Source organism: Humulus lupulus, unplaced genomic scaffold, assembly GCF_963169125.1.
Source record: "Humulus lupulus unplaced genomic scaffold, drHumLupu1.1 SCAFFOLD_77, whole genome shotgun sequence".
In the NCBI taxonomy this organism is placed as follows: domain Eukaryota; kingdom Viridiplantae; phylum Streptophyta; class Magnoliopsida; order Rosales; family Cannabaceae; genus Humulus; species Humulus lupulus.
The window spans coordinates 46,973-67,024 of NW_026908821.1; the positions used below are offsets into that span (position 1 = coordinate 46,973).

Here is a 20,052-nt window from a genome sequence, read left to right on the forward strand (position 1 = left end):
ACGTCAACCTCAAATGTTCCTCATGTTCTTCTTGGGATCGAGAATACACCAAGATATCATCAATAAACACTATTACAAACTTATCAAGGTAGTCCTTAAACACCCTGTTCATCAAGTCCATGAATGCAGCTGGAGCATTAGTTAATCCAAATGGCATCACAAGGAACTCATAATGGCCATACCGAGTTCGAAATGCGGTCTTTGGTACATCCTCTTCTCTAATCTTTAATTGATGATACCCAGATCTCAAATCAATCTTTGAAAACACTCCTCTTCCTCCGAAGGCTTAAATATCACTGTTTTCCTTCTACAATCAATAGTGGCATTATACTTTGAAAGCCAATCCATACCCAAAATCACCTCATAATCGGCCATCTCTAACATTATTAGATCAGCATATAATTCCCTACCATCAATGCAAATAGGAACCCCCCTCAACCAATGAGTAGAATACAGAATCTCTCCAGATGGTAACATTGTACTAAAAACTTCTGACAATTTTTCACACGATCCACCCAACCTTTTTACATATGTCAATGATGCAAATGAATGCGTGGCACCTGAATCTATTAATGCATGAGTGAGAATACCAGATGCAAAAATATCACCTGACACAACAGAGTTGTTGGTATCAGCATCAGCCTGAGTAATCGTGAACACCCTAGCATTTGTCCTCTGAGGTTCATCCTTCATTTGTTGGTTCTTCATCAATGGACAATCTTTGATAAAATGATCCCCCTTGCCACATTTGAAGCAGCTCTTAGTTAGAAGCCTGCACTCCCCGAAATGATTCTTTCCACAAGTTTGACATCGTGGCATTTGTTGGAATCCAGGTTGCCTGTTTTGCTGACCTCCTTTAAATTTCTTATTCTGTCCTTGTCTAAATTGGAAATTCTGGGCCCCTCTTTTGTTGTCATTGTGAAAGCGGCTTTGTTCTTTGTTGAATGGAGTGTCTCTACGAGGCGTGCTAGTAGCAGCTTTAGCTTTTGTTATTTTTTCTTCTCTATGTTCAGCTCTCAAAGCTTTCTCCACAGCCTGAGCATAAGAAAGAGGCCCTGTACGTCCCATATCTACATCTCTAGCCAATTCTGGTTGTAGACCCTCCAGGAAGCGATTCACTCTACTAGTTTCAGTGTTAACCAAGTCTGGTGCAAACTTGGCTAACCGGTCAAATGTCCTGGCGTACTCAGCCACTGATAGATTCCCCTGTTGCAATCTAGTGAACTCACTTACTTTGGCAGTCAACACAGCTTCATTATAAAACTTCTCATTGAAGACCAGTTCAAATTCTGCCCAAGTCATCTGATTCACTTCTCTAGTCTGCTTAACCACTTCCCACCAGATCTTAGCATCCTTTTTAAGTGTATGTGCAGCACAAGAAACTTTTTCCCTGTCACTTAGTTGCATGAACTCAAAGATGTCTTCTAAAGAACTCTTCCAGTCTTGTGCGTCAAGTGGGTCAGTGCTACCTTCAAATACTGGTGGGCGTTGTTTTCGGAACCGTTCATATAATGGTTCCATGGGGTGCACTGCAGGTGGAGCTTGTGGAGGTGTTGGAGTTTCAGTAGGTGGTGTTGGTGCTTTCCTTTGTCGTTGTTCTGCTAACAACTTCTCAATTTGTTCAGCCTGTCTATTCACCACCGCTCGAAGTTGAGCCATTTCTTGTTCATATTTATTGCTGCAAGAGCCTTCAGTAGCCCCCATACCATGTTCATGATCCATCTGTGTTATTATATATCTTTTAAGACAAAATGTCCATAACTTATGTCATTTAGCCAATAAAGCACATGATGCATGCAACCAGCACATAATAAATGCACACATAAAACTTACAGATGAACTGAGCATTATCCTTTCCTCAATGTGTACATATGAACGGTCTACAAGAACATTTTAACCATGGCGCTCTGATACCAACTTGTAACACCCTCACTTATTTTAGTTAAAAACCATATTTGAGGTGTTACGTTTTAAAACTATATCATAATTTATTTCTGCGGAAGTCTGGACATTTTTTTTTTTTAAACTTGAAAACTTATTTCACCTTATTTACATTAAACATAAAGTGTGTCTCAAACATATTATACATAAGTATTAAATAACCCAATTTATTTTCAAAACATAACTTCACACTTTATTACAAACATCTCACTGATAACTGAAATAACCCACAAAAAGGTCGATGTGTTCATATGTACAAATCAGGGTCAGGACCATGCTTCAGTTCTCCTCATATCATTCACATATTTCTTTCTCTACCTGCAACACAAGACAACTGTGAGCCTAAAGCTCAGTAAGCAAAGTAATGCATGCAATGCTAATGATTACCCAATATCAATGGACATATACAACTTCTTTTTTTTAAATTTTGGGCCCCTTAATATTGTGCACACTGTTTGAATTGGTCAATGCCTGCAGGGCTTGTTACACATATAATACAAAATCCCATGGGTTCTCCTCCGGCTAGCCTTCACCACAGTAGGGCACATTAAAAACCTTATTCCATCGTTGCCCCGTCAGGCTCAAGAGTTAAGGCGGCCACACACTGTGGTGTCAATACATATAACAATAACTCATATGGAGGAGAATAAAAACGGAAATATGGCAAACAATATAATTGGTTCACTAAACCTAGCCCAAATTATTGGGCAGCCACTATAAGCCTACTATAGGCATCCGTTTACACTTATTAACACTTTCATTTGCCTTTTCAAAACAGTGGCACTGAACTTAAACTTCTTATTACAACTTTCTTTTATGTTGCACAAAACTTGCAAAGGCATTATATAATTAATCATCATAATATCATGCATGGTCTTATATCATATAATAATTTACCATATCACTATTATGCCATGCATACAAATTTATGATGAAGTGTCACTGTATGTTAATACCACTTACTCACAAAATATTCATATAATGCATACTTTCACATAACACATAATTCTTGTGTTGCAGTTGAGTACTTTACTTACCTTTTGTCCACAATATATTTCACCGTGTAACAAGTGATGTCTTAGGTATTGATGTGCTTATCCTGACAATAGCATGGATTTCTCATCATAATGATGGCAGTAATACATTGAACTCTCATTTAAAAAATACCCATAAGACTTCATATCAAATTTCATACCCAAAACATGCCTAAAATGCCTTAAACCACCTAGATCGAGCATTAGATTTATCTTAGACATTTGGGGAAATTTTGACAGAGTTTCCCCTTAATTTTAGCTATCCTCAAATATCAAAATACACCAATAATCAACATCAATTAACCTGCCATAACCATATATCCCAAATACCAACATGATTCATCATAAAGTTATCATATACCGATTTTGATAAAATTCTTATCTCCTAGATCATCACCCAAATTAAATGAGTCTCCACATATATTCAAACATTTATAAACATATATACTCTCTTATAAACTCAATCAAATAACCAAAAATCATCTTGTACTCCAAGAACCCCAAAAACCTCATAAAACACAAAATTTCACTTACCGAGCAACTTTTCGGCGAAAACAATCTCTTCAAGCTTTTCTAAACCTCAAACCACTTGGAAACCCCAAGAAATATCTTAAAAATGATAAAACACCATATATAAGTTCTCAGAAAAATTAAAAAACATAGTTTAACTTCCAAGTACAAGAACTTACCATAAAAAGGCTAGAACTAAGCTTAATCTACTTCTTTGGCTTTGCTTTCACTTGGATCTCCTTAGAATTTCTTCAAACCAGCCAAGAAATGGTTTTTGGTTTTCTTTTCTCTCTGTTTTTCAGAATAATGGTCGTGCAAAGTGATAAGGTTTGATGAAAATTCCTTATTTTCAATGATTTAGCCTTATTGTCAAAAGTTGACACCTTTCATCTCATCATTTCACCTTTTGACTTATGAAAACCTTATCACTTCAATAATTTCGACTTAATCATCTGCTAGGCCTATTATCCTTATGTGTAAAACACTCACACCAAACCTTAGGTCCATATGACTTCATACCCAATAGTTATGCTTACCCGATCGAGCGTAGCGCACTTATGCTAAGCTCGTTTTGACTTTGCATCCATACCACTGATTATGTATACCTCCCATCAAGAATTGATCTAATGGTTCTAAAACCATTTTTACATCATCAATGAGACCTTAATCCTACCTCGATTACATTTGGTAAATCCATAAATACTCAATTTTACACCGAAATACTAGTAATCGACATTGTACTATTTTCCACTACTTAACCTATTTTGCCTTCTATATCTCACTTTCAACACTTAATTCCATGCCTTGTCCATATTTTTCATACTTTCTTATATCTTGAGCACATCAAACACCCATAAAAGACAACTCAAATGCCACAAGGTTAATAATATTGAGCATACATATAGACATCACATACACAACTTTTATACTTATACATGAAAACACTTATAAGAATATGCATATGCTCAAATTATACATATTGTATGATATGTAATGCAATGCAATCATGTGATTATTGGCTATATATATCAAAATAATGTGGGTGCTACAGTACCCATCTATAGATAGTAACCATTAAAAAGTCTTCCATATATATATATATATATAATAAGATTTAGTTCCCAATAAGCAATAGTGACAATTATAGAGACACTACAAAAAACTTGGCAAAAGTCAGGTTTTGCGTTGCAAAAGTCATATGGTTTTTACCGATGTGCTTTTGCGTCGGCAAAAAGTGACGACGTACATCCGTCGATAATGGCACTTTTGCTGATGCAAAATGTACTGCACCAGCAATTGTATCTTTTGGCGACGAAAAAATGCGCTGGGAAAAATAAGGATGCGCTGGGGAAAAAATTTGTCGCGGGATTGTGGAAAACACTTTTAGCGACACAAAATTGCGCTGGCAAAGATGTTTCTTTTTAGTGGCGCTATATTGTGCCGGCAAAAGATGAATATCTGTAGTGGCGCATTTTTGCGTCGGCAAAGGTTGAAGCTTTTACAAACATAATTTTGTGTCAGTAAAAGTATTTTTTAAATAAATTTTTTTGATAACACACTACAAGAAAGAAGGCTTTTGCCGGCGCAATTCAGAATTGCGTTGGCAAAAAAAACCTTTACCGGCACATTTAGTGATACGCGCCGGCAAAAACAAGGCCTTTTGTCGACATTAATTTTCGCCGGCAAAGATCTATGGAATTTAATAAATAAAATATCATACACTTTTGCCACGTGCATTTCACCTAATGCGCCGTCAAAAGACAAAACTTGTATATTAACTTAGTGCACGTTTACAACAAGGTAGGCAGCTAGACTTTTGCCGGCGCGTTTCGTTGCGCCAGCAAAAGTCTAATTTGTGTCGGCAAAAGGTAGACTTATTAAAATAGTGCCGTTTTGAACTAGGTTTTAATATTGACTTTTGCCGGCGCAACGAAACACGTCGGCAAAAGTCATAGCGATTTACACTAGCCATGAGCCCTTCTTCCCCATTTTTAGACTTTTTCTCTCTTTCTTCTTTCTTCTCTTTGGTTTGATGTCCGACCACCCCAGCCCATAGTTCCACTGTGGTTGAGCAGCTCAGTTAGTAAATCTCTTCTCTCTCAAGGTTAGTAAATCCCAATGCCTCTCTCTTTCTTTCTCTCTATCTCGGTTTCTAATTGTATTTTTTTTATTGTTCTCTCTCTATAAACAGGTCCACCAAAGTGTGTGCAACTCCAATCTCTCGGTAGAACAACTCCAAGGGTTAGTTTTTTTTTAGGTAATTAAATTAATTTTTATTGTTTAAGAAATTTTATTCTTAAATATGTGAATGTGTGTGTACATATGTTTATTTAATGTTAATTTTTTTTAGAAAATTGATTAATTAATTGTGAACTATTAATATATATGTTCGTGTGTGATATTTTGTATTATAGTTATATTTTTGTGTTAAAAAAAAACAAATGAATCTGTGTAGTTTTAGAAAAATGAGATTAATAATGAAAAAGAAAAAAGAAATATGTTTTCAGTATTTATTAAAAAATTAAAAAAAACTGATTTGAGTATGTATTTTTTTTTTAAATTTTAATGCTTTATATGTATATTAAAAAAATATATTAGATTATTATATTATATTATATATTTGCATTATACTTTATTTTTTTAGATTAAAGATTGATTTGATGTTACTGGTATAAAAATATTTGATATATGTTATTAATCTTGGTTTATGTTGTGCATGCTTTGGGAATATTCTGTATATTGCTCTAGTAATATTATGTATATTTTTGTGTGTAGTTTGAAGGTTTTATAAAATTTTGGGATAGTTTAAAATATAGTTGTTATACTGCCCAAATTTTGTAGTCTTAGGAAAATTAACATTAATTACAAAAAATATAGCTGTTAACATTAATTTTTATTGTAATGCTTTATATGTATTTGTTTATATCTTAATAATAACTAATTTTAAGTTTTTTTTTATAATATATGTTTTTTGTATTTATTAATTATTTTTTATAAAATTAAAAAACAGATTTGAATATGTATTTTATTTTATTTTAATGCTTTATATGTATTTGCTTATTTTTTCTTGTTAATATTTATTGTTAGAGCAACAATTTGTCTTTCTATATCTGGAGGCTTCTCCCAACAATAGACGATGCTCGGTCACTATTCCGGTGATGAAATTTGCCTTTGACTCGTCGAGATCACCTGCAAGAAAGACACTCTGATGCTTAAGTCAGTTCAAAATTCGATCCCATTTCCCTTCTATGAATCTTATATTTATAGGACAAAATATGTAAAGCAGTTAGTTGGTTCAAGCGAACCCTGGAATTGGGGGGGGGGGGGGGGAAGAAATAACTGAATTTCCCTCCAAAAATACCGACTTTGAATGTCTCGCTCAGGGGTCAGAGGCGAGGATCGCCTCTGATCCACATCTTCTGCCTTCGGAACTTCTACATGCCAAAACGTTCCGTTTTGAATATTTGATAAATGAGGAAAGGGTTTTTGGGCTGAATATTTTGGGCCCAACAGATGCCCCCTGGCCCAAGCTTCGGACAGGCGAGGCGTGCTAATCTGTTAGAATCTTTGGCCGACTCTTCAACACCAAAAAGTTCACCTAGAGCCGTCATTCTCCGTAAACCGAGGTAATCCGTAGGTGCATGATCATTTGATTACCTGAAAAGTTACACTTAATGTAAACACAGTTATCGAGTGAAGCGTTTGGTTTTGAATTTTACCATTCATTTAAATAGTTTTTATTTTATAATAATTCTCATTCAAATCTCCAAACTTTATTCCAATTTCCAGAGAGAAGCTCCGAAGAAACCCTAGAGATTTCCTTCAGTTCAACCCTTCGACAATCGTCTCATTCTGCGTAATAATGTCTTCTCGTTCATCTCCCAAGCCTCTGGATCGCGATGGATACAAGAATGCGTTCGAACGCATGCGCAAATCGTTCGACATTCCTGACAATGTCACGGTGAGGATGCTGAGCTTCAAGAATGGCGATTTAAGGACGTAGTGAAGCCTTCCGAGATCGTCATGAGTCTGAGACATGTCGAATGGCTCCGCTTCCCTCTCCCGGCTCTGCTTGTTCAGATAATTTCAAACTCCGGGGCTCACATTTCGCAATTTCTCCCAAATGCTATTCAGTCTATAGTTGGGGCTCAGATGATAGGGAGCCTCAAGAATGTCAACATCCAATCGGACGACATTTACGCGTGCTTCACCAAGTCTACGAACAAGGTGATAGAGGGAAAGCCTTGGAAAACCTTCTACCTCTCTCCCAAAAAGGATCGGACAATCTTCACCGATTTTGATAGCTCCCATCGAAATTGGGATAAATACTTCTTTGCTGTTGGAGGAGCGTGGTATCCTGAATTCCTGCCTCAGGAAATTTTTCCTTTGGCCAGGGTGTTTATAAAAGGTGAGTCACATTTTTCATTTTGTTCCTTATTGATTTTAATGTGAACTAATCATATCTGGATGATTATCTGCTAGTTTAACTCTGTGTATTACTGTTTTGGTTCTTTGCATCAGATTTTTCTTGGCCTCAGGTTAGTATGAGTCCTGAACGGCAGAGAATGCTGACAGAGAAGGGGCTTCTGCATGAATATAAGGAGAACGCCATTAGTATCAGGGGTGTGCTGAACCCCTACTGCATGCAAATTATGACTCGGCTTTGCTTCGTGGATCGAGTTGATCCTGGCGCTGTGCGAGTTAGATCGCAAAAGGGGGATATGACCCTTAGCAAAATCACAACAGCATGTGCGAAGCAGTGGGGGCTTTTATGAAGAAATCTCCTCCCACTCCCTCAACTCTGTCTCTGTCGAAGACCGAGTGTGAAAGGGCGTGTTCTGAGACTTACGCCGCATGCACCAAACGTCAAGGGGTCCCAGAAGGCAAAAACAAAGAGGGTTCTGGTCTAGCTCCTGCTGCAGAGTCATCCCCTGATAAGTCCAGCTTATCGTGTAGATCTTCTTGCATTCAAGGGCGATCGTCCACGCCTTCTGATGCTCTCCCAATTCAGCCTCTCCAACAAGTGCCTTTGCCTGTAGAGGCTTTAGGAAAAAGAAAGGAGCGTGAGGAATCCTCTGGCGAAGATTCAGACGACGCGAAGTGCATTTCGTCCAAGCTTCGGATCCCGAAAGGTTCTGTCTCCATTGCTCAAGGATCTCCCTTTCCAATCCCCAAACTTACCCCAGGTAAATTACCAACGGGCCAGGCTCTCTCGTTGTGCAAGAAGCCACGAGGATCTGCCCGCGTTGGGCATTTACCTAGGGCGTCTCCTACTTCACACGCAATTGGGTCTTCCTTGGCGGTAGGCTCAGAAGGGGTGGCTCATGCAGAGGGCGTTTCCTCTTCTCCGTCCGAATTATCAGGAGTGGTGACTGGAGATGGAGTGCAGGGTGGCTTACTAGTTGCGGTGAAGTCTCCTGTTGTCTGTATGAATCCGTCAGAGGCATTACCCACTGCTTCTGCTTTGGCTGAACGGTCTGACATTGGTCATAAGCGTGGCTGAGAGGGGAGACACCCTTCTTTTGCCTCTCGTAAGAACAAGCTTCTAGAGGATTCCTTCGGAGAGGGTTTTGAGTCTGCGGATACCCATCCTCTGCCAGTTGAGCCAAGTAAGACCGTTGTATTAGAAACTACCCCTGGGTGTCAGGAATCAGGGGCTGTCGAAGTAACAGGTGTTGACACTCTCAGTGTTGATGTTTCCTTATTACCGCCTGCCGCTTCTGAGTCTCATTCAGGAGATGTCATTGTTGTATCCCCGAAGGGTACTAGCACTTTTGAATCTCCTAGCGCTTTCTTGGAGCAGCTAACGTCTTCTGCCGTGCAGACGCCGGTGTACCTCCCAAGTGATTTGGGTGAAGATGATAACTTATTTATATGCCCTTCGAAGACGTATTCTTCTAGCGTGGGGACAATTGTGCTGGCGTCTGATAGCATTATGGTATCGACGTTAGCAGAAGGTGGGAAGCCAGCTGCCCCCGTTGCTTCTGCGGCTGCATCTGCAGGGGGAGAAGCAAGTGACAGAGCAGGAGTAGTGTCGGAATATGGCCCTTCTGCGTCTATTGAAGTTATGGAGGAAATGCTACGCATAAGCAGACCCCATCTACCTACAGAAGCAGTTGGATCCTTGAGCGGGCAAGGTGATTTGCTGCAGTAGGTATCAGACCACATCTGGATGGTAAGTTGGTAAAAAAAATCAGGCCTTGTTATATCTCGTGATATATGTATGATGTTATATTTAATAAGTGTTTTGTCACAGAGCTATGTATGCGCGTTTGCTGCAAGGCGGGAATATGCGGCAGCTATACAGAATGGCTCTAAACTAGCGGAGCAGATGGCGAAATTAGAAGAAGAGCGGGCAGGGAGAATGATGGCCGAGGCAAATCGGGACGTGCTTGTGGAAGCCATCAAGAAGTTGGAGGCAGAGATGGCAGAGGCAAAAAGGAGGGTGACTGCCACAGAGGAGAAGCTGGTGGGCACTGTTAGACTCGAAGTAGAGCGAGACAAACTGAAAGCTGACTTGGTGGATATGACCAATAAGTGGATGGAGAAAAATCAAGTCTGCGTTCAGCATGAAGCCCGCATGGAGAAGCTTAGCAGTATGATGAACGACCTTGAAGATGATATAGTGTCGTTGCAGACTGATAAGGAGATCTTATAAAAAGAGAAAAAAAGAGCTGGAGCGAAAGTCAAATGAGCTTGAGGCCAGCGCAGCGGACGCCAGGAAGCAGAAATTGGAGGCTGAACTTCATCTAGGGAAGAAGTTGAAGAAAGCAGAAGAGGCGGTGACCGAAGCCAAGAAGCAGTTGGAGGAGATGGCAGAGGTATGCGACTCTTCTTTTGTTATTGATGTATTAGAAAATTAATGGGCCCATAAAACACGTGTGTTGATTTCATAATGTTTTTGGTTTTACAGAGGGCAGCAGAGGCGGCGATTGAAGCCACAAAGGGCTGAGCCACCTGTGCCTCTGCGGCTATCCTTGCCAATTCCTCATTCTGTTTGTTGGCCTCTGCCAATTGTTGCTTCAATTGCCGGTTCTCAAGTTCCACAATAGGAACATACCGCTCAGGATTGTAATACATATCCTCATCCCTTGGTGGAGGAGGTGGTCCCCGGGAATCAGAAGACCCACTTCTCTCTTCAACATCCGGGTTCTCCATTGGCTGTTTTCCAGGACGTCTTGGGTAATTTTCTTCAGGTGTGTTCTGATTGTTAGTGGCAATGACTTTTCAGGGATGAATGCTTAAGGCTCTCAATGAAAGCACCAAACTGTTGACGCCGTTTTTCGTCAACAGTGAAAGAAGAGCACGTAAACAACAAACAGTAATGACCAAGTAAATTATAACAACACAAAACACGATTTTTACGTGGTTTAGCAGTTAAATCTGCCTAGTCCACGAGTCTCTGTTATTAAACTCAAGATTATCTCTAAAAATTCTTAAGAATGAATTCTTCAGAGTTTTTTCTCAAGGTTCAGAATTTCGGTCCATTACAATGGTGCATGACCTCTCTATTTATAGAGAAGGATGCAGAATACTCTCCCACATATTTTGGGTAGTTACTCTTTTTGATGTAAATAAAATAAAATGGCTTTAAATGCCTGCTATCCGATATAAAAAGGAAACGTCCTCTGAAGACCAGGGGCTAATAACTAATCGAATAATATCCCATGATTTTATGGGTTTTACAATAATAAACGCAGAACACGCCCCTTATAATCAACACTTATAGATATTCTAAGTCGTTATCATATATCTCCAAGGCCTTAATCTCCCAGATTTCTCATAAGCTTTCGAGCCAATGACATCTCCCGAGGTCACATGGCTTCGAGATCGTACGTATGTCAGGCTCGGAGCCCCTGATCCGAGGTCATTCCTGAGGAGAGATGCATCTCGGGAGCTACCCTTCGAGATCGTGAATATTTCGAGGCCATATCGAGTCTTGCAGGCTCGGTACTTAGTCCTGGAGCATACTTCAAACTTTACGAGTCCATTCGTTGCGAATCCAACTTTCGAGGTCATATTTAACATAGCTCGAAATCTGGGTATAACAATGAACTATGTGGTAGATTTTCCTTGCTGGACATTAGGCTCATTCCTTTTTGTTTATATGTGCAGGAAAATAGCTATAGTGGCGGGTAAGATTCATGGATGCTTGGGGAATGTGTATCGGTAATGAATGGATTCAAGGAGTCGAGAGTTCGATTTCGAGGATGTAGTCTTTTATTTATGGTTTATGTGTATTTTTCCGCACCTATTTATGTAATCTCTTTTCATTTCAATTAAGATATGTTTTCTTTTTAAAACAATGGGATCCCATATCCTGCTTTGAGTTTATGTAAGTTTATACATTGCTTTTTACAAGTTTTTAATAAAGTATGATCTTTTTCACTTGTAAGTTCTATTAAAGATTAGGGTCTATGTATAGTTTTCGTTATAGGGACTGTGACACTATAAAAGAGGTAATCATGAAGTACTATTTTCAAAGTATGGGGAAGTATAATAGCCATGAGACAAGTTTTTGGGAAACCGAAAAGACTTGATTGGACATGATTGGTTACTTTTTTCGAAGAGGCATGACGACTCTGACAAGTTTTATGGGGCATGCGAAGGGTTAGACACCTAAGTTTACTTTATGCTGGTCGCAGTAAAGTAAACTTGGGGGGCAAATGTTTACCCAAAAACGACTGCTGATGACGTGGCAATTATTTCTTGCATGTGATTGACGCGTGGCAGAGTCAAATAAGGAACTGCTGTTCGATGATTGACCAACTACGTATTGCTTCTCCCTATCTCACGTTTAGGTATGACCAGTCTGGTCATATAGTTCGAATTATTCCCTTATGGGATTGTATCTTGTAATAATTATATTATTTATTTCCTCTTTATTACCTTGATACACAGATATTAAGGAGGATTAAAGCCCAATGGCCCATGTAACCTCCCTTGAGCCTATACATATGCGTGAGATAGCTCAAGGAAGGGACTTTTGGTTTTTTGATTTATGATCTTGGCATCTTTTTCCCGAATATTGAGAGAGAACTGTAGTGTGATTATTGATCATCTTATTGTATTTCTCCCAAGGTTTATGAAACTCAAGAACCCGAGTTCTTTGATCACGGCATTAAGACTCAATATTAATAATAGCACTAAGTGGAAGTAGGTCATTACCGTTCTTTGGGGCCGAACCACTATAAATCGTTGTTGTCTTCTTCTTCTTCTCCATTAAATTAAACTCTTAATCATCATCTCATTTCTTATCGTATCTTTGACTCCGTGTCGTTGGCCAAATCGAGGGTCAACAAAATTATTTAATTAGATAATATTATATCAAACTTTTATTATTTAATTAATTAAATTAATAAAAAATAAATGATTATTTATTTAATTATTTATTCATAATTTTTTAATTTGTAATAATAATAATAATAATTTTACAAATGAATTATTATTTGACTTTTAGACTAATTTTTTTTTAAATAATTAGATAAATTTTATTAATCTTTATCATTCATTATTTTATTAATAATATTTTAAACTTATCATTTCTGTGTCGATATCCCTATAATTGATGGTTGTAGTCAACAACCATCAATCATAAGCATACCGGGAAAAAGAAAATAAATTAACTTCTAATTAATTTTTTTGTTCTATTTTTACAAATTATAATTATAATAATTTAAAAAATTAATTATTGTTCTATTTTTGTGAAGCATGTTCAATGCAAGAGGTTTTTTTTTTTTTTTTTTTTTTTTTCAGGTAGTAGAGGACAAAATCTAAAATCTTTGTGTCAATCCTCTCAAATATTAGTCTTTTTGCTAAAGTTTTTATTTCAAAAGCAAAAAAGTTTTTTAAAAAAAAAATAATGATGGACTTTAAACATTAATCACAAGAAATGTGACATAATTTTTTTTCGATTTTAAAATGTTGTAAATAAAATACCAAATTTTAAAAAGAAAATGTTTTAGAAATATGTGACATTGTTTTTGTAAAGAAGCCTTCTAAATTTTCAATAAATCCAAACAAACAGAGATCATTATCAGCATTAAAAAAACTATTCCAAATAAATAGAGACTAAGAACACAAAGCCAAAACAGAGAATTGTCCACATGATGCAAAAAAGACAAATTCATCATTAAAAAATACTAACAAGTAACAATAATTCAGCAACAAAGTACCAAATATAAAATCTAAAATCAAAATACATCAACAATCAGTGACAGTAGTCCGAAATATCGATATCAACATAAATCATAAAAAATACCTCTGAGCCACCAAGCCAATAGTCCGAAATTTCTAATGCCACCAAGTGTAATCCGAAAATGATAGCCACCAGGACCAATCACAAAAGAGTCACTGCCAAAACCAAAGTTATATATGTCACTGATTTCTTATTTCAAGATACATTGGGAATAAGAAAATCAGTAACTCAAAGCGCAGAACATGATTAGTGTAGGCCATCAAAATGGAGGAAAAATAATTGTTGCTGATGAGCAAAGAAAAATCAGTTTGAAGGAAATAAATCAAGACATAAGAAGACCAGAAAACACACAATTAAAGGTCCAAAGTAATTCCAATATCGTTTATCAACTTTAATGCTTCTCTTTCTCCAATGTAATTACCAAAAGTTCCAAGCAAACTTAGCCAAGTGATAAGCCATATAGATATAGTATTAGCAATCAGCATATAGATGAGAAGCTATAGTACATTTCTCTGTTATTTTTACTTGTCTATAGTTCCTACATTAGGAACAAGAATCTATTAGAAAAGTGAGTTGTTAAGATAGATAATGGTGGTGCTTAATTTAAATGGTATGCAAATCTAAACAGTTCAATTAGGTAGACTTTATTAAAACCGAACTCCTGAATTCACAAGTTCCAATGTATTTATTAGAAATTATGGACTATATTTACAAACAAATGAGGAAAAATTTTGGTGGTCTTTGCATATATTTATCAACATATATATTCTTCAGTTTGACTCAGTACATCTCTAAATCCATTTGCTTGCCAGGGATTCTCCTAACCTCAAAATAAATCTCTGAATAGCTTAAAACCAATTATGCTACATGACTCAAAGAATCAGAAAAATATCATCATACATATCAAATGATATGAATTGGTAATTTGGGGTTATAGCCTATAATCTTCTGTAACCTCCAAGCACAGAAATGAAAAAATCACTACTGGTTTGGGTTCTTTTCTTATTAGTCTAAGCACAATATATTTCTAATGCATGAAGAATTATAATTGCTTACTAGTTTTCAGTTTTCACTACTTTAAGAAATAGAATTAAATATAATAATAATAATAATAATAATAATAATATATACTCGGCAGGCAATAGAATTTGATATCTTTGAAGAAAATAAGAAATCAGTGACTCTTTTGTGACATTAATTTATTAAACATACGATACATTCAGAATTTTCTTCCCCAATCCCGACTGATAATAAAACCGCTCTAAGATATATATATATATATACATATATATAACCAAAAACAAACATGTGGAATGGAGAAGAGACAGAGGTTTGCTGTGCAGTCGAAGGTTTACTGTGTAGAAGAGAAGACAGAGAAGAAAAGAACAGAATAGACGCGAAGAAGAAAGGTGCGGTGCCAAGTTTTAACCTCTGCATAAGCATTAGCGGCGGGACCCGCCGATAATAATATTATTAGTGTTAGAATTTTATATGGACTAATATAATTACAAACATAATTCCATTATCACAATCATTTTCTAGAGTGCCTACGAATAGTTAAAGACCATAATGGGATGGTTAATATTAATCTAATTGCAATTGAGGCACATGGTAGCACCCTAAAGACTATAGGTTGGCCCATTAAATCATAGTCCACCATATCTGATAATATAAGCCCAATAGGCCCAATATACCCCTTAGGGTAAGAAGGCATATGAGACATATATATTGAATATATATGTTGTTGGGAAAAAATACTGTGGCATATGGTTTGGTAAGGGTTGCTCTCCATAAGATCTCTCTTGTATTGTTTTCTAATATTGTCTTGTGTAGATCGTGAGAGATTCAAGGATGAACATTGGAGACTCAATGTCAGGTATGTTTCATCTCTATATATTCAATTCAATGCTCTAAATAAAAAGTGTTCCTGGATTATTGTATGAGCATGCTATGTTGATTTAAATCAGATTTATGAATTTATGCTCATAATATTATTTATAAATAACAATTGGTATCAAGAGCCAGGTCTTTTGATTTTAGAGCTTATTGTCAAATACCCCAATTTTTTGTCAATTTTTTTTTACAATGAAATTTTGAATTGGGCTGTGAAGAAAATTAGTATATTAATCATCAATGGGTTCAGACTATTTTTTTACAAAATTTTGGGGAAATTTTTTGAGTGTTTTCGGCCATGGATAACAATTTTTTCCAAAAAAAAAAAAAAAATTTCATAGATAAAAGTATATATAATTGTTGATTTTGAGAGTTTTTTAACCCAAATGGAGGCCGGAAATTGAAAGAGGATGAGATGTGGAGCAAAACCCCTAAAAAAGAGTCGGATTTGGTGGCCGGAGATGGTCTATACGACCGGGTCACGAACCGGGTCGCGTAGACCCGAGATGCAGACCCACGGGTCAAAACTGGGTGACAGGGACGATAAAAACGACATGTCGTTTTGCCTCTGTCAGGCAAAAACGACATGTCGTTCGTACGGACGACACGTCGTTTTGACGTGCGAAGGTCGATTTTTATAGTGACAAACGACAAGTCGTTTTTGGTAAACTACAAGTCGTTTTTGGTAAACTACATGTCGTTTTTGTTAAACTACATGTCGTTTTTTGTTAAACTACATGTCGTTTTTTGGTAAACTACATGTCGTTTTTCGAAATTAAAAAAAAAAAAAAATTGGGGCGCGTGGGGGCGCGTGAGGTGTCCTTTTTGGCCAAATTTTTACCATTTCACTCCTATTCTTACACCCTATTTTATATATGTTTATGCACAAGATTAACCCATGAATTCTATTCATAATTGTATTTGTATTTAATCTTTTGTGGCATAAATCTTATTATATATTGTCAACAATTATTATTTATTTTCTTGCCTGTCGTAAGAATAAGCATGTGAATTGTTTGGTAATGAGGAACATTTAAATATTAATTTATTTAAATTTTGTATCATCCTCCAAATTTGCATTAAGATCCATACAAGTAATTACTTATCCTATCGATAATAATTGCTTGCTAAGGATGCTTAATATGGTGAATAAAATTTATTAAATATTATGAATCACCATTTATCTATCCTTTCGATAGTAAATTAATGTATTTGATTATAATGTTTAATAGATTGTTCTTACCTGTGTATGAGTTCTATTTTGTGTGTTTGTCTAAGAACTCTAGCATACATAATGATCATTTGTTATTTTGCGATCATATATTGATGAGAAAAGAGCACAAATGACATGGTTTATCATAACATGTATTTAATAGTTATTGCTCTTGTTTCTCATTCAGCTGTAAGCATTCCTAGATCTCCTGCCGTCTTGACGCTGAATGCAACCAACCACAAGCAGTGGATTGAAAATATCACGATGAACTTGACCTTCATGAAAGTGGACTTGGTCTTGAGAATTGATGCACCATCTAAGCCTGCTGATGATGCTACTGAGAAGGATAAGAAATCTTACGAGGACTGGGAACACTCCAATCGTTGTTGCTTGATGCTTATGAGATATCACATGGAAGAATCCATTCGTGATAGTATTCCCAAGTCTGAGAATGCAAAGGATTTTCTTGCTGCCATTAAGGAAAAGTATAAGAAATTCTCAAAGAATGAGAAGAGTGAACACTTGAACATGCTGCATCACACTGTTTACGATGGTTCAGGTGACATCAGGGCTCACATTGACAAGCTCATGGGCCACTATCATAAACTTAAGGCCATGGATATGGACCTTGGTGAGGATTACATGGTGTGGTTAGTGATGGAGAGTATTCCATCTCAGTTTGATTCAATCAGATCAAGCTACAATGCTCAGAAGGAGCAATGGACTGTTGGGGAGATGTCTGCTATTCTTGCCAAGGAAGAGGAGGACATGAGAAAAGGTAGGGCAAGAAGTATCTCCATGGTGACGAACCCAAACAATCCTCACAAGAGAAAGTTCACTTCCAACAACTCTAGTGACCAAAAGCATCCTAAGAAGAAAGCCAACCATCCTAAGGGAAATGGGCAAGCTAGCTCATCTTCAACTGGTCATAAGAATGGGTTTTTCAAAGGGAAGTGCAACTTTTGTCAATGCTTTGGGCATAAGAAAGCTGATTGTCGAAAGCTCAAAGGTCACTTAGAGAAGAAAGGTAATTGTCTTGTGATGGTTTGTTTAGAGTCCAATATTATTGATGTGCCCTCAAACACTTGGTGGTTAGATACTGGAGCTACAATTCATGTTACTAATTCCTTGCAAGCAGTGACAAACCAAAGAAGACTGAGTAGGTTGGAGGAGCATGTATACATGGGAGACGATACTAAAGTCAGAGTTGAATTTTTTGGGACTGTCAGACTGCAGCTAAATACTGGGCATTTTTTGGAGTTGCATGATGTTGCTTATTTACCCTCTATTAGGAGGAATTTGATTTCTGTATCTATTTTGGATAGACTAGGTTATAGTCTTCATTTTGGATCTGGAAAACTGACTTTGTATTGTGACTCTATGTTGGTTGGAAATGGAACTTTATGTGGAAACTTATATAAGCTTGATTTACATGATGTTGTTCCCGTTACTTCTACTTCTTCTTGTTCTTCTTCTCTTAATGCTATTGTTGGGTCAAAACGTGCAAGATCAGATTTGAAATCTTCTATGCTTTGGCATAAACGTTTAGGCCATATTTCTAGAGATAGAATGGAGAGATTGGTGAAGGATGGTGTACTTCAGGATCTTGATTTCTCTGATTTCACTGCCTGTGTTGATTGTATAAAAGGAAAGTTGACTGCCAAGGTTAGAAAGAGCAAGTCAGACAGGTGCACAGATGTATTGGACACTATTCATACTGATATTTGTGGGCCTTTTGTTCCACCTGCTATGGGTGGTTATAGATACTTTATCACCTTCATTGATGATTTTTCCCGGTATGGTCATGTTGAGCTCATTCGTGAAAAATCTGAATCTTTGGATGCTTTTAAGATTTTCAAGACGAATGTTGAGCTTCAAAAGGGAAAGAAGATTAAAATTGTCAACTCTGATAGAGGTGGAGAGTATTATGGACGTTATGATGAAACTGGAAGGAACCCCGGGCCTTTTGCCAAATACTTGCAGGAATGTGGTATTGATGCAAGATATACAATGCCAGGGACATCCCAACAGAATGGAATTGCTGAAAGGAGAAATCGCACTCTTCTTGACATGGTGCGATGTATGTTGATTCATTCTAGCTTGCCAGATTTTTTATGGGGTGAGGCATTAAAAACTGCAGCTTATATCTTGAATCAAGTGCTTAGCAAGTCTGTCCCAAAGACGCCTTATGAGCTATGGTCAAGTAAGAAACCAAGCTTGCGTCATTTTCATGTTTGGGGTTGCAAAGTAGAAGTGAGGCCCTATAATCCACAATCTAAGAAACTTGATCCGAAGACCATTAGTGGATATTTTGTGGGCTACACCATTGGATCAAGGGGTTCCAGATTTTATTGCCCATCTCACACCACCAGGGTTATAGAATCAGATAGGGCTGTCTATTTTGAGGATGAATTTGGTTCAAGTCAGGGGTCAAGAGAAATTGTTTTCAGGGAAGAACGTATTTTTGTCCCTGTACCTGTCGCTTCCGCTTCTATTGATGACCCTGTGATTGAACAGATTCCGGCAGAAACTCATGATGAACCTCAAAATCAAGAACAAGGTGAAAATCTTGATATTGGGGATGATGAAGCTATGATGAGAAGATCACAGAGAACCCGCAGGTCTGCTATTCCTAATGACTACCTTGTCTATTTACAGGAACACGAGTTTGATGTCGGAGACACTTTTGAGCCAGTCACCTATCAAGAAGCTATGAATAGTCCTCAATCTGTGTTGTGGATGGATGCAATGAAAGATGAGTTGAATTCTATGTCACAAAATGAAGTTTGGGAGTTGGTTGAATTACCCAAAGGTTGCAGACCCATTGGATGCAAATGGGTGTATAAGATTAAACGTGACTCCAATGGGCAAGTGGAAAGGTATAAGGCTAGGCTTGTGGCTAAGGGCTATAGCCAGAGAGAAGGTATTGATTTCAAAGAAACATTTTCACCTGTTTCCACCAAAGATTCGTTGCGAATCATTATGGCTATAGTTGCTTATTTTGATCTAGAACTCAATCAAATGGATGTGAGGACTGCCTTCTTGAATTGAGATTTATTTGAAGATGTTTACATGACTCAACCTATTGGTTTTGAGAAGTCTGGCAAAAAACACATGGTTTGCAAGCTCAAAAAGTCTATCTATGGGCTTAAACAAGCATCAAGGCAGTGGTATCTCAAGTTCGATATGATTGTCTCTGCAAATGGCTTCAAGGAGAATGTAGTAGATCAATGTATATACATGAAGGTCAGTGGGAGCAGCTA

At 37.2% G+C, this 20,052-nt stretch overlaps 1 protein-coding gene across 7 annotated transcripts; it reads right to left on the reverse strand.

Annotated features, from left to right (window-relative positions):
- Positions 1–231: 231 nt before the first annotated feature.
- Positions 232–3,803, reverse strand: LOC133811959 (uncharacterized). Of its 7 annotated transcripts, none has more exons than XM_062246241.1 (4): positions 3,665–3,802; positions 3,510–3,584; positions 2,979–3,040; positions 232–1,722 (listed from the first exon to the last, which is right to left on the reverse strand). In XM_062246241.1, the coding sequence occupies exon 4, from the start codon at positions 1,720–1,722 to the stop codon at positions 247–249; it is 1,476 nt and encodes a 491-aa protein (XP_062102225.1). In that variant the 5' UTR covers positions 2,979–3,040; positions 3,510–3,584; positions 3,665–3,802; the 3' UTR covers positions 232–246. The 7 variants fall into 7 exon arrangements, with proteins under 7 accessions (XP_062102225.1, XP_062102223.1, XP_062102226.1 ...); XM_062246239.1 differs by having other exon boundaries at positions 232–1,738; XM_062246242.1 differs by lacking the exon at positions 3,510–3,584 and having other exon boundaries at positions 3,665–3,803.
- Positions 3,804–20,052: the final 16,249 nt, after the last annotated feature.

Bases quoted from the DNA above. Each gene is read 5' to 3' on its own strand.
- LOC133811959 (XM_062246245.1), bottom strand. From the start codon at position 1,722: ATGGATCATGAACATGGTATGGGGGCTACTGAAGGCTCTTGCAGCAAT.